General features: G+C 35.6%; 1 protein-coding gene across 5 annotated transcripts in view; it reads right to left on the minus strand.

The window, feature by feature from the left end:
• LOC145291149 (adenylate cyclase type 5-like) overlaps nucleotides 1-14172 on the minus strand; it is a 489601-nt gene that overhangs the window by 35768 nt on the left and 439661 nt on the right. For all 5 annotated transcript variants that reach the window (XM_080136671.1, XM_080136673.1, XM_080136675.1 and 2 more), the window contains one exon: nucleotides 5659-5743. In XM_080136671.1, the coding sequence (XP_079992797.1) occupies nucleotides 5659-5743 (85 nt within the window). The remainder of the gene's footprint in view (nucleotides 1-5658; nucleotides 5744-14172) is intronic.

Raw genomic sequence — 14172 nt, forward strand, 5'->3', positions numbered from 1 at the left:
AACGGTGCAGTTTTAGGCCTAATATGCAAATTTGAGTTCTGCACCATGCAAAAAAAAAAAAAAAAAAAAAAAAAAAAAATTCATCATTTATCCCCCCCACTTCCATTTAGCCCAAAAGTCCCCAAGGCCTTAATATATTTAAATATAGTTCAGCACCATGCAAAACTGCTAAATAGACATACACAGAAAATTTGGCAAATAGGGTAAAATAGTCCCAAAAATGGAGTGCTTTTATTAGTCCTAAAAGAGCCTTTGGCACACCCAAGAGTTATCGCGAAGTATAGACAAACAAAATTATATAGGAATCAGTTACAACTTTTCAGAAAGTTTTATAAAATCCAAGGCATCAATTTTCTTTTAATAAACACAGAAGTGTCAATTTTAGCCATTTTAATCTACAAGGCACGCTAGGGGGGGCAACCAAAGTTTTTCTGAAAAATCCATTTTTTTTTTTTTTTTACTCATGTTTAATGTTTGTGCAAAATTTCAAAAAATTCCAAGATGTCGTTATTGAGAAAAGTGTGGACAGACGAACGGACAAGGATAAATTTACAGGTCCACCCTTTTGTCAGGGGACCAATAATAACTGGAACCCGAACCCCCCCCTTTTGTTGAGGGACCAAAGAAGTTATTTCATGGCCATTAATTTTTAAATGTTCATAAAATCTGCTTATCAAATTTGAATTTAGTAATGTTTGCATAAATGAATGCAAAAAAATTTGGTTGGAATTTAAACTTGCTTTTTTGGGATTTCTAAATAAGTTAGAATTTATTCCAAGAAATGGAAGTACATAAACGCCCCGGATGTAAGCGTGACAGAAAATACCACACGCTATCGTATATATGTAGATAAAGGGTTCATTTGGAATTCCGTGCAGACTAGAATTTGACGAGATTTTAATTGGAATTGTTTAGCTGTTATTGGTTTCATCTAAATTTCTAGTTATTTTTATTTTTTCATCTACCAACTAATTAGGGAATTAATTAGTTAGTATTTTTTTAATTCATTGGGAAATATTTTCCTGGTTGAGGAAATCAATTTAGTGCGGTTTATTAGATTTTATAATAGCAAATTTATAGCAGTATGACCATTAGCTTTTGTAGCTCACCTTGCAAAAATTAATGGTAGTTTTTTTTTTATGGAGTGGTGACGAGTTCATCGCTGTTAGAGTCAATAAGTACGTTTAGAAACGGAATTTTGTGGATGTTTAATTCATAGGGAAAAAACAAATACAGGGTTTGACCGAAGTCATTTGTAGTTTGTTTAAGCCTTTATGACCTGAATTATGATGTAGAGGATTAAAAATTTTGTTAATTTTAGTTTAAAGGATAATGATACTGTGATTGTCTTCAAACTGGAAAATTATGAAGTTGAATAGTTAAACTATCACTAAGAATTTTTGCATTTCATAAACTTATCCATAGCGTTTGACAAAAAAGGTGTTTGACCAAAAACGAAATCCTCCACGGAGACAGATGGCGGCATATTAAATATAAGCAATGGACAGTTCGTATCTACCCAAATACTGAACTAATACGTACATGGCATGTTTGAATCAATTCTCGCTTTATGCCGTTATATTCATTTATGATTTAACGAATTAGTTCAAGCAGGTCATAAAGGGTTTATTCATTATTATTTGCTCAAATAAAGGTTAATGCACATGAAAAGTTTACTGATTCTATTATTGTTTTGAAGATTAGACAAGAATTGCAGAATTTCGGTCAGAGAATGGCACCTATTGTCACATTAATTTGTGTGCAAATGTTTCCTTTATAGAAATGAACTTCAGTAGTGCCGATGAATCACTAAGGATTCTAAGATTGATTTTAATGGATTATTTTACATCCAGCAAGGCAGTGATTTTATTTAGATTTGCAAATTAGACAGCCCATATCCGCTAGACAGCCCGTACAAGTGAATATTACGCTATACTAGCAGGCCACCTGCAATTGCCCAGTCGTAAAACGACTAATATTTTCATTTATGCTAATTTTGTATAAATTAGAGTGAATACCATATTGACTGTCATATTGCTTCCAATATATAGTAATGATTTCAAAAGTTTAAAAAGTTAAAGTAAAAAAAAAAAACATCTAAACCAAAACATTTAATGCTTTAGTCGTTAACATTAGAGATATTGACAGATAAGAAAATGTAGAAATGAAGCGATTTTAACTTATAAATGTATATTTGTGCATGCATAAATTTATAGGTTTAGTATACTTCTGTCAAGTCGAATTTTCTTCAATTTTTACCCTTAGCAACTATTTTTACCAGCTAAAAACCAAATCCTTTTATTCCACAGCTCAAAATCCTCTATATATCCAGTTTCAAGTCCTTAGACCAAAAATAGGAGTTTGGTAGACAGTTCTGCACACTTGTGCTAGAATCTTTTCATCCTAAATGCTACACAATTATGTAGAATGTAGAAACTATGCCTGAATAGAACTGCATATAATAGTTAAATGAAACCAATCATTCAATAAGGAATCAAAAACCAAATTAAAGTTAGTCTTTAAAAAGAATGGGTAAATTGTCAACTTTTATGAGTCTCACACATCCATGACAGTATAGCAAGTTTGTTTTTATGATTTTGAAATAGAAAAAGTAGGCTTTTAATATCGATATCAGTGACAAAAACTTCAATTTGTATAGAATTGCTTGGTAAATATGGAATTATAAGTTACTGATTATTTTAAGTAATTGATAATTTTTTGTGAAATTAGAATATGAAGGAGCTGGTAGAGTTTCTGGGTTTTCACATTACCATATAGGTACCCCTGGGTTTGTAATATCCTCCCCTAAACAAAAAAAAAAAAAAAAAAAAAAAAAAAAAAAAAAAAAAAAAAAACACGAGCGTGCAAGATCTTCCTCCACGAGGGAAAAATTTACTTTCATCATGATCAATATTTGTGCAAAATTAAAAATCCAAGGTTATTGAGAAAAGTGCAGACAAATGAACTGGAGTGAATTACTAAGCCCAATCTCTTTGTCGGGGAACCAATTATAGTACAAAAGGGGAGTTGCTAATTTCTGGGCTTTTCCATTACCATATAAGTACCCAGGTTTGTAATATCCCACCTGATGATTGAGCAAGTCCGTTGAAAGTACCCCCCACCCCAAACAAAGCTTACAATTTAACAAATCTATGGTGGATTATCCGGAAGATGAAGATAAGAGCAATTTGAAGAATCCAAATAAAAATTATCTTTAATGTTATTTTCAGGTTATGATCGAAGTAACCTGACCTTCAGGTTGGTCTTAATGTCTGGAATCTTTGTCGGACTCCGGAATCTAAAAGGAATTTCAAATGAAACATTTTACTTAATCTATGGGGGTAGCATCCTCTCGCTCTGTCAGTCATGACTGGATGAAAATCCAAAGTAATTCGTAATTTTTTTTTTGATTGTCGCCCACACTGAGGATTGAACCTTCAACTTTCGCAACTGAATGTTAAGTACTTTAGCCACTGCAGATAATTCTAGTATGAATCTTAAATCTATTTGCGTTTCTAGAGGTACAGTCTTACACTCGTACAATCTTATGCATCTGAACATTAAATTTAGTAAATAGTGAAAATCAACAAATACATTTTTCGACAAGATATTCGAGAAGGTCAGAGTTTCATCGACCGAAACGTGGAACCTCTTTTTTTTTTTTTTTTTTTTTTTTTTTTACATAGGCGTCACCACTTATCAAGGCCAATAGGCCACTCAAGGATAAGGGTTAAAGAGTGTAGAGTAGTCAAAAGGACAATATAGTAATCGATAGTAATGGAAGTTCGGTAAATTTGTTAACTTAAGTGGAATGGCTCATCAGAAACTTGTTCACGTTGGACTTGAAGACAACCATATTATAGACAGCTGGAAAGCAGGAAAACAATTCCACAGGCGTGCAGTTCTAAAAAAGAAGCTTTGATCATGGAATCTATGTTTAGGTTTAGGTACAGATAAAGAATGGGGAAAATTATTGATAATGTTTTCAGCTAGTCTAGTGTTTGTGAAAGTTTGGCGAGGGAGGACCATAGATTGAAGCTCAGTCGAACACTTCCATGAAAATAACGGTAAAACAGAGACAAACTCGCAACATCTCTTCTGTGAGATAGAGGTTGCAGCGAAGAGAAAAGGACATCTTCCACCAGGCCACGAAGTCTATTTTGAACCCTATCAAGGCAGGACAAGTCTTTTCTAGCAGTTCCTGCCCATATGTGGCAACAGTATTCCATCCTTGGACGTATCTGGCTCTTATATAGATAGAGAATTGCATCAGCAGTGAGATATCTACTGGATCGATAGAAGAAAGAGGGTTCTGAAGAATCCAACTGATCAATCGTCACCGCAAATTCCGAAATAAGAGACAAAGCAAAACATTCTAGGCTATTTAAGGTTTGAATAAATGAAAATATGCTGCAATATAAGTTAACTGTATTTATCGCTTAAAAAAAAAAAAAAAAAATTATGTAAAATATGTAAGTGATAAAAATAAACAGTAAAATTGCCTATGGTTTAAAGACGCCGGACTGTAATACGTAAGGTCGAGGGTTCGATTCCTAGAAACAGGAAAGCCACGCTAAAGAGGAGTTGGGCCCCGAAACCTGCATGTCTAGATTACGGTAAAAAAAAAAAAAAAAAAAAAAAAAAAAAAAAAAAAAAAAAAATTATATATATTTGTTTACGTCCAAATAAAAAAAAAAATAAGGGCAATTTTCTAAGAAACAAGGTCTTCAAGGTGGAGATGGTAAGTTAACCGTATTACAGTTAAATAAAAATTAATAAAAATCTACGTGTTATATATATATATATATATATATATACACACCTACACAGCTACCTGATAAGGGGCAGTTTTTAAGATTTACAACTTCAGATTCATACATTAAATATTTGTCTTCATTATAAATTAGTTTCATGCTGTGAGCGATTTAGCAAACGACTAATTTGTTTACATCCGCGTCTATATAATCGTTCCGCACCAAATTGCTGCGAATCAATCATCTAATTTAACGGAAAACACTTTTCTGATTTTCCTGAAACTTTTAAAGTTTATTTAACCATTTAATATATTCTGAGTGTTCCCTCTTTAGTGCATACATTAAGATTTGAAAAAGGCTAAATACAATTTTTGAAGGCTAAGCCGTTTCAAGAAGAGCCAAATCCACAAAATTTGTCTTTAAAAAGGCCAATCTGGCAACCCTGGACAAGAATATGACAATTATCTTTCTTTGATGTAGCCTCGTTTTCAAATATCATGATACTTGTAATTCACTGTGCAGTGATTTTTCAAAGAAAGTTAGCGAAACGTTACATAAAAGGAAACATTCGAGATAAACAGAAAACTCCCAAGTGTTGGATGGAAGCAAATTAAAAATTGTCTCTTGCAATGTAATATTTTTGGATTGAACTATGTAGCACAATATTACTTTGAGTATTAATATTTAAGTTATCTCATGGGTTAGTTTTATATTTAAAATACAATAGACACTATTTGAATAGAAATGTTGAGCTCGTTTGCTAAGGGTTAGTTTTTCTGTAAATAAAAATAAAAGTAATTTTTGCTCTATCCAGAAAAATAGCTTCTTATCAAAGTATTTAATATAGAGATTACTCCCATCAAGTGAAATTTCCACAGGTCCTGCTAGCATATAATTTACTTACCTTAACTCCTTCTGTTACAACAACAATCAGTAGAAGCCATAAAAACACACAGCCAGCAACGGAGAGGCACTTGAAAATTTGTGAGCTGAGAAAAGAGAAATTTGGATTTAACGAGTGCACACATAAAATACTCGAGATAAAATAGAATTCACAAACAAAACAGTTCTGCACCAATTTTAACCTTTTTGAATTTAAAATAAAAAATGTACGTTTAACATTGCAATTTTGATAAAAATTCATAAAATTTTAATGCAGAATAATTTTTTAATGAAAACCACTGCAAACAATGTATAAAGCCACTTGATGTAAGGAGCTATTAAAATAAAATGCTTTTGAATTGAAGTTTTTGATAGAAAGCCATGTTTAATTTTAGAAGAGTTCTGGTGGGTAGCTAATCTGTATAAGTCATGAACTTGGACAAGAAAAATTAAGTGTGGGAATTCTAAAATATCCAGTACGTTTTATTGAATGATTCTGGTTTCTGATTGGTTGCCAGTAGAGCGTTGCTCATTTCCTTGGTCAGTTCTTATCGCTAGTGTCTAAGTAGAACCTTAGAATTTTCTTTAATCAAACCCTCCAATTATAAAAATATTGCTACATCAAGATAAAAGTCTTGCGTGCGAGATGGATAGATCCTGACATAGAAAACAATTTTTCTCATCACTCATGGAATGTGAGGATTAAAGGACAAAATAATGGAAAGAGTTACAAGGCAGCCGAAAGTATTTAAGTCAGTCACCAAATTTTAGGGATGTTTTCACTAAAGTTTTAGGGTGTTACTTTAAGGGTGTTTTTGTAATGGGAGAAAAGTATTAGGAGGAGCTGGATTCAGAGAAATATTTTCAGTGAAAAAAATTTTTCAAAGTGTCGACTAAAAATACTAAAACGCTTATTTTTTGGCGATTGTATTGCTTTCACTGACAATCTTCCAAAGCTCAATATTGAGTGAAAAACTTTTTTTTTTTAATATAAAACGAACAAAGCTAAATTATTTAAACAATAAAAGTTTAATAGAACACTATAATTTTTTTAACGAAGTCTGTTTAAAACAAATCTAAAAAAAAAAAAAATTAGAATGTTTATACCTTCAAGTATCAACATAAAATTTGTACATTTAGAATTACACTAAAAAAAAAAAAAAAATTAAAACCATGTACATACTCGTCACAGAACGAAAATGTCATATTCTAAAAATCATGTGGGTTTAGCTAGTTAACGAAAATAACTAGTCAAAGGTCAACTAAAGATAAATTTGTTGAGCCCTGTCCAGTGAAATAGGTTTGCAGGATTTATAATCAAACGAGAAAAACTAGAGACATTGTCATACGGCAAACACAAATGAGTTAAAGCATATATTCACATGAGATAATTTTTGTTTAAAATGGAAAGTTTACAGCAATAGGAAAAATAGAATGTTCTTGAATGTTTTCAGAGTTCTTGTAAAAACAAGGGTGATTCATTAACCATTCATTAACCGAGACATTGAAGTATAAATTGATTAAGAGCTGTGAGTTTCAGAAGTCAGGAAAAACCTTATTCAAAACTTTAGATTAGAAAGCTTTCTGGCATTTAGGAACCTCAGTAGAGGGGTAGAATTTTGTTGCTAAGCAGGTTTGCCGAGGGTATGTATGCCAAGGGAGCACAAGTGCAACGAGTTCAGAACACATTCAATTAAAATGTTTGTAAAACAGGCACAGAGATACATTTCAGCGATGGGACAGGTGTTAGAGCTTAGTTGACAGAATGGGACTAGATTGGAAACTTTTTAGACCCTATCCACGAGGGAGAGACTAGTGGTAGATACACCAGCTCAGATGTGACAATACTCCATGCATGGGCGAATGGTGGCCTTGTAGAGGTACAAGATACTCCCATAGCTCGATAGAGGGAATTCATCTCTGCAGCAGCCTTCACAATGTCCTCCATGTACTTGCTAGTTCATTCGTGAATGTTAAGCTGAGGAATTTGAAAAAAAAAATTCTCAGGTCGGGTGTTATGAATATCGGTGGTTGGAAAGGCGTCTTGTATTAATTGTTAAATGAGCAGCTTAGTCTTACTAGCATTACATGTTACCATCCAGTTGCAGCCCCATTCGACTACAGTCTGGGGGTCATTTTCTAACAATTTTGCCATTGTCTTAGATACATGTACATCCGTTTTTCCTTCGTGACTGTTATAGAAAGTTATATAAGAAAATATACACATCTCAGACACAAAATTATCAGGATGGTTGTTTATGAATATCAAGAATAGTTGTCTAAAGATTGACCCCTGACACTTCCACATTAATGTTATGCTGCTTGGATCTACATCGATAAATGACAACCTGGATGGTCCTATGTCTAAGAAGGATCTAATATTTAGTATACGTCCATACCATACAATGGAATTTTCATTAGCAGCACCTTGTGCCAGACTGTCAAAGGACTTAGATACATCAAGGGCTGTAGCTCAGTCTGCCTTATCTAGCGCATGGTAAATGCGTTCAGAGATTACTTAAAATATCTACAGTAGAACGACATTGCCTAAATCCATACTGTTTGTAAGAGATTTGCTTTTGCGAGGTGGAATAGTGCTTGATTAAGGTTTCAAAGATTTTAGTGACGAGGGAGAAGAGACTGATCAGGCGATAATTGAGAGGATTAGTTCCTTCACCAGAATTCGTATACATGTATACCACAGAGGCTATCTTTCAAGTTTAGGGAAGCAAGATTCAATGAGGCATTTACTGTAGAAAATGAACACAGATCTGAATAAAGCTAAAGCGATCCCTAATATGTATTGAAGATGGATGCTTTTACCAGATAAGTTGTGAACTTGCTGTTGAGACACTTGTAGTCTGTCTAAACTGTACGAACGAACTGACTAAACCAAGATGGCCGACTCCTATTTATATCACCACAAGCAAGGGAGGTAACCATGTAACTGAAGCAAGGGAGGTAACCAATGTCTACATTAACATTGCTGCTGTCCTCAAGTGAATAATTTATTTCTGATTTAACAAGTCCCTTAGAAGCTCAGACGAAGCTCCTGCCTTGGTCAAACAATCAGAGACCTGATCACAACCCTTGATCCATTCTATCTGTATCTCTCCTCTACTCTTCATTTCCTTCAGCCTTGCTACATCTATTCTCAATCGTCGATCGCTTACCAGATTGTTGGAATTCAATGTCTCCACAAGTGATGCATTATCTGTCTTGCAGAGAACGTCTGGCAATTTAGATAACTGAAATACCTCTTGTATCATAACCGCAGTCAAAACACCAGCATCAGCTCCCTCATTCAGAGCAAGAGTCTCTGAGGCCAATGGGCTTTTTGTCACTGTCCAATTTCTTTGACGCCCAACACATGGGGGCCATTTTGTCAGTACTTCCTCCAATAAAGACAACAAAACCACCCTGTGAAGATCCATCTTCCAGACTGGCATAAGAGGCATCAGTATAACACAAAATGTGTAAATCTGAGGGCTTTCCCAATTTTGGAAATGTTATAGAACCCTTCTTGGATTTCAATTTTGATAAGGCTTTATTCGCCTCAAATAAGGCTTTTACTTTGGGATGCTTTCCAGTGTTGCTCATTTTACACACATCAAAAGCTATATCAGGGCGTGTTTGAGTTGAAACCCACATCATCTGACCTGCAAGTCTCTTCAACTCATGCTTTTCTTCTTCATTCAGTTCATCATTTTTCCTCAGTATCCTCCCTTTGCTTATTTCTATTGGAGATATGGAAGATACATATAGATCTTGTTCTACAGTGATCCCATTTTCCTGTTGATTAACATTCAGTCCAACATATTTGAATGTTCCACTTTCATGAGATCCCACCTTAAATTTTTCTTTCAATGTTGCAATCACATCCCTTTCAAACTCTGTGTTTCCACAGAAAACAAAATCATCCACGTGCATAGCAAGAATTCCAGTCAAATTTCCTTTAATATCATGCCACAAAAACAATGCATTATCATAAGCACTTGCTACTCCTTTTAATTCAATCAAAGCCTGAGTAACTCTCTTGTACCATGCCCGTGGAGCATCATTCAATCCATAGATGCATCTTTTTAATTTCCACACTTGAGATTTAGGACAAACATCAGATGGTGGCCTCAGGTACACATCTCTCTCTAAAATACCACCTTGCAAAAAGGCTGAGGTAAAATCTATGGTCTGCAGCATCCAATTCTTTATTGATGCGGTTAGCATGACCATTCGCATAGCTTCACGGCTACATGTTGGGGAGTCCGTTTTCAGATTACTATTTTCTTCATAGCCTCGTGCTACAAGGCGAGCTTTCATTGTTTTCTGATTATCCTTGAATTTTTCAGTAATCACCCATCTTGTGGATATTGTTTTTTGACCTGTGTATGGCACACATTCAAATACTTCATAGGTGTTCATGTTTTTTATTTCTTTATGCTTGGCATCCATTACAGCTTTCGACTGCTCTTGTTCAGCGGTGAGCAGGACTACATTTTCCTGTTCAGTATATTGGGGCACTTCTCTCCAATGATCAATATGATTCCAGTTGATACAAACTTGATCCTCGTTTTCATCCTCAGGTTCTATATTGATCCAATGACTATATTTGCCAGTTGATTTAGGCTGTACTGACATAACCTTTCCTTTCTTCCACTCCCCACTTCCATTTATTTTATAAGTTATGGTCTTATTTCGGCCAGGTTTTTCAGTCTTATCTCTTAAACTGGTAGAACTATCAACAACTTCTTCTCTGTCTATATCTTCACTTTCTACCACTTGATTCTGCAACTCCTCCTCCTCAACTGAAAGGTATTCATTCTTCCCTTCTGTAGTGTTTCCCAGCATTTCAGCTTTTTTTGTTCTTTTTTCGTTGTTTTTATTCACTTTCATAAATTGGCACGGATGCATCCTATAAAATGCTCCGCCATGTCTGATTAAGACAAACTGGCCTTCTCTGCCTAACACTTTTGCTGGACCACGCCATCCTTTAAAACCCTGCCTCCGATAATAGATTTGGTCTCCGGTAGCATAATCTTCATCAGCATAAGTTCTGACATTAGACCTGAGAGCTCTCCTAATTCTCTCACTGGACTCAGCTTCCAAAAAGTTTCTCCTTGCACTATGGAGAGCATTTAAATTTTTTCTCACCATGTCACTTGTAGTAGAGGACTCCATAGCAGGTAACTGGTCTGTCAGAATTGAGGGTGTATTTACATTGAAACCGAATACAAGTTCATTTGGACTGTGTCCAGAGTAATTGAGGAGGGCATTTTTTGCACAAATAGCCCATGCCAAGGCAATTTCAGGTTCACACTTCTCATCGTCAATTGTTTTTTTCATTGCCTCAGCAACTATCAAATTATGACGTTCTACAGTACCGTTGCTGAATGGACTTTCTGCGGCAGTAGTACAGGTCTCTATGTTGAGTTTTTCATTCATCAGTCTATAGTGTTCGTTGTTGAATTCACCCCCATTATCACTCAGAAAACGAACAGGAGATCCGAAATAGGTAATCCACATCATAAAGATGTTTTTGATGATCTCCTCCTTCTTCTTTGTTTTGATCAATGTTGCCGCTGAATACCTGGTAGCGGCATCAATGAGATGTAGTATCCACACCTCATTGTGGATGAACTCTTTCAAATCCATGCAAACTGTGTGATTAAATCTATTGCCAAGAGGCAATCCCACAACCGGTCGCAGTGGAGCTTTTTTAAATCTAAGGCAAATTTGACAGTTTTCACAAACCTCCTCAATCGCCTTTATAAATTCCTTGTCATTGAATTTGCCACTTTTTTTAACCAAGGAAACAAGTTTTTCCTTCGAGGCATGAGCAAACTGTCGAAGTTTTTCTGCTTTTTTTTTTTTCTGTGAAAGAACACTGACCAAAATTCTGAACATGTAATACAATGTTCTTAGTACCACTATGATCCAACAACTTATTTGTTAAGGGGAGACAATAGTGCCCTGAAGTTGTGGTCTTTAGTTCAATACATTTATCAAAAATCCAGCACATATCTTTCCGGAAATCTAGCACTATTCCTGCTGTCTTCATTGATTTGTGACTTCATAGAAGAGGCAAGTCGTTTTTCACAATATCTGCTTCGATATAAACTCTTATACCTCCGAGTGTAACCGGAAATTTAGCAACTTTAATTGCTGTGACAGCCACTCCATCACCAAAACAAAAACTCCGGTCTGAGTTCGTATACTTCACTAGTTGCAGGTCACTTTCATTTAAAGTATCTAAATAAACATCAAGCCACACTTCGCCAGCCAGTGTGCGAGTACAAGCAGAATCCAAGACTGCCATTCCAAATGTTTCCTTTACAAGATTTGAGATTTTTTCATTTGTACTGTTCAAATAAATATTTTCTTGAATGAACGTAATGTGTATTTGTTCTGTCGCTTCCGTAAACCTGGGCGTATTTCTAGGACACTCTCTAATTAGATGGTTCGGAGACTGACATTTGTAACACAACAACACGTTTCCACTTCGGTCACATGGATTAGATTGTCCTCGACGAAAACGCCTTTTGTTGTTACCCGGTTTAGAATAATTATAGTTGACGATTTCGGGCTCTGATTTCACTGCCGGTACATTTTCATCACGATAAATGTCACCAAATACTTTCTTTATCGATTCCTTCATGTTTTGATACGTCAAAACAGAACACGTTGTCCGCGCTAATTTTTCGTTCTCTTCCGATATGTTAACCGCGTTCAAAACAAGAAAAGCTTGCACTCCTTCCGGTAGAATAATGTAGAATTTTTTTAATCTTTGGTACAAAAACTCATAACGAACAAGAAAGTCATTTATACTGGTACCTGACGATCTTTTATAAGTGTAAAATTCCTTAAAAGTCATGTAAGCGCGCGTGTGTTCATCCTTTAAATATATGTCATCCAGTTTCTTTATTAAGATCTTCAAGCCATCTTGTCCGCCGATGTCACTTGTTGGCAATTCACGGACACATTCTCTAATAATCGGTGGTAGCGTCAAAAACACTGCTGGCCCTTTTTTTTCCTCAGAAAGATCCGTGAACAACGACCACATTTCAACGTCTTGTTTCCAGTTCTCGTAAACATCCTCCCCCTCCAACAATGGAGGTTGTTTGTTCGAAGTTGCCATATCCGATATCCGATCTGTCTAGTGCTACAGACAAGCTGTACAAAAAAAAATTTTTTTTTTTTTTTTTTTTCGTTTTGTCGCACACAGAGGGATATCTCTGCTACCATTTGTTGAGACACTTGTAGTCTGTCTAAACTGTACGAACGAACTGACTAAACCAAGATGGCCGACTCCTATTTATATCACCACAAGCAAGGGAGGTAACCATGTAACTGAAGCAAGGGAGGTAACCAATGTCTACATTAACACTTGCGATATTTTTTTTTTTATATTTAAATGTTATATTGATTTCGTTTTAATCTACTTTTTTTTTTTATTTGATTGTGCTTTATTAAATGTAAAATAGGTTTTTGGTTCAAAGGTAATCTGTTATCTATCTTGTGCCTTATACCTCAGACCCATAGTGAAAGAGGAACCTACCAATATTTTGTCCCCTTAAAAAAAAAAAAAAAAAAAGAAAAGGGGGGGAGGGGAGGCTTATTTAAACTTATATAACTGTAATAATGGCGAAATAACTGACCCAGTAAATTATCACCCCATTAGCTTCCTCCCACTTTTTGCCAAAATATTTGAGTCCATAATTAAGCAAGCTCTAGTCCAACACCTTACAGATGGTATTTATTTGCTCCCCCACTGAGCAAATTAGGCACAAGGCCGTTTTTAATGTGAGGTAAAAACCAGCTCCCCTAAAAGTAGGCAAGAAGGGGGCACTCTGGTTACCAAAAATAATAATTGTCCCAGTATAGAGGGTTTCCCCTCCATTGACTGGTACAAATTATCTTAAGTGCAGCATCTGCCGGAACAGATGGTATTTATTTGCTCCCCCACCGAGCAAATTAGGCACAAGGCCAATTTTTAATGTGAGGAGTGAAGGGAGGGGGAAGGGAAAAAGGGGACCAGCTCCCGAGAGGTGGGAAATGGGAGCTGGTTAAAGGTCAGGCATGTGGGGTTGCCCCCACATCTGGTCTTTGCTAGTCATAGCTTGCAGTATCTGCCGGAACAGATACTACACTTTGATCTTGACCATAGTCCAACACCTTACAGATGCTAAACTTCTTACCGACCAACAATATGGATTTAGGCAAGCCCGTTCCACAGCAGACATCCTCACTGTAATCTCTGAACGTATATACCATTCACTGGACAAAGTGGGGGAGGGCAGAGCAGTAGCTCTAGATATATCTAAGGCTTTTGACAGGGAATGGCACAAGGGTCTCCTCAGGAAAATTAAATCATACGGTTTCACTGGTAGAATACTTAGCATAATTAAATCCTTCTTAGATAAGAGAAAAATCCAGGTTGTCCTCGACGGTCGTACATCTAAACAATATGATATAAATGCGGGAGTTAATCAGGGGTCTATCCTTGGACCTCTGTTGTTCCTAATATTTATTAATGACCTCC

This window comes from Euprymna scolopes, chromosome 12, assembly GCF_053919585.1.
Source record: "Euprymna scolopes isolate OS-2025 chromosome 12, ASM5391958v1, whole genome shotgun sequence".
Classification (NCBI taxonomy): Eukaryota; Metazoa; Mollusca; class Cephalopoda; order Sepiida; family Sepiolidae; genus Euprymna; species Euprymna scolopes.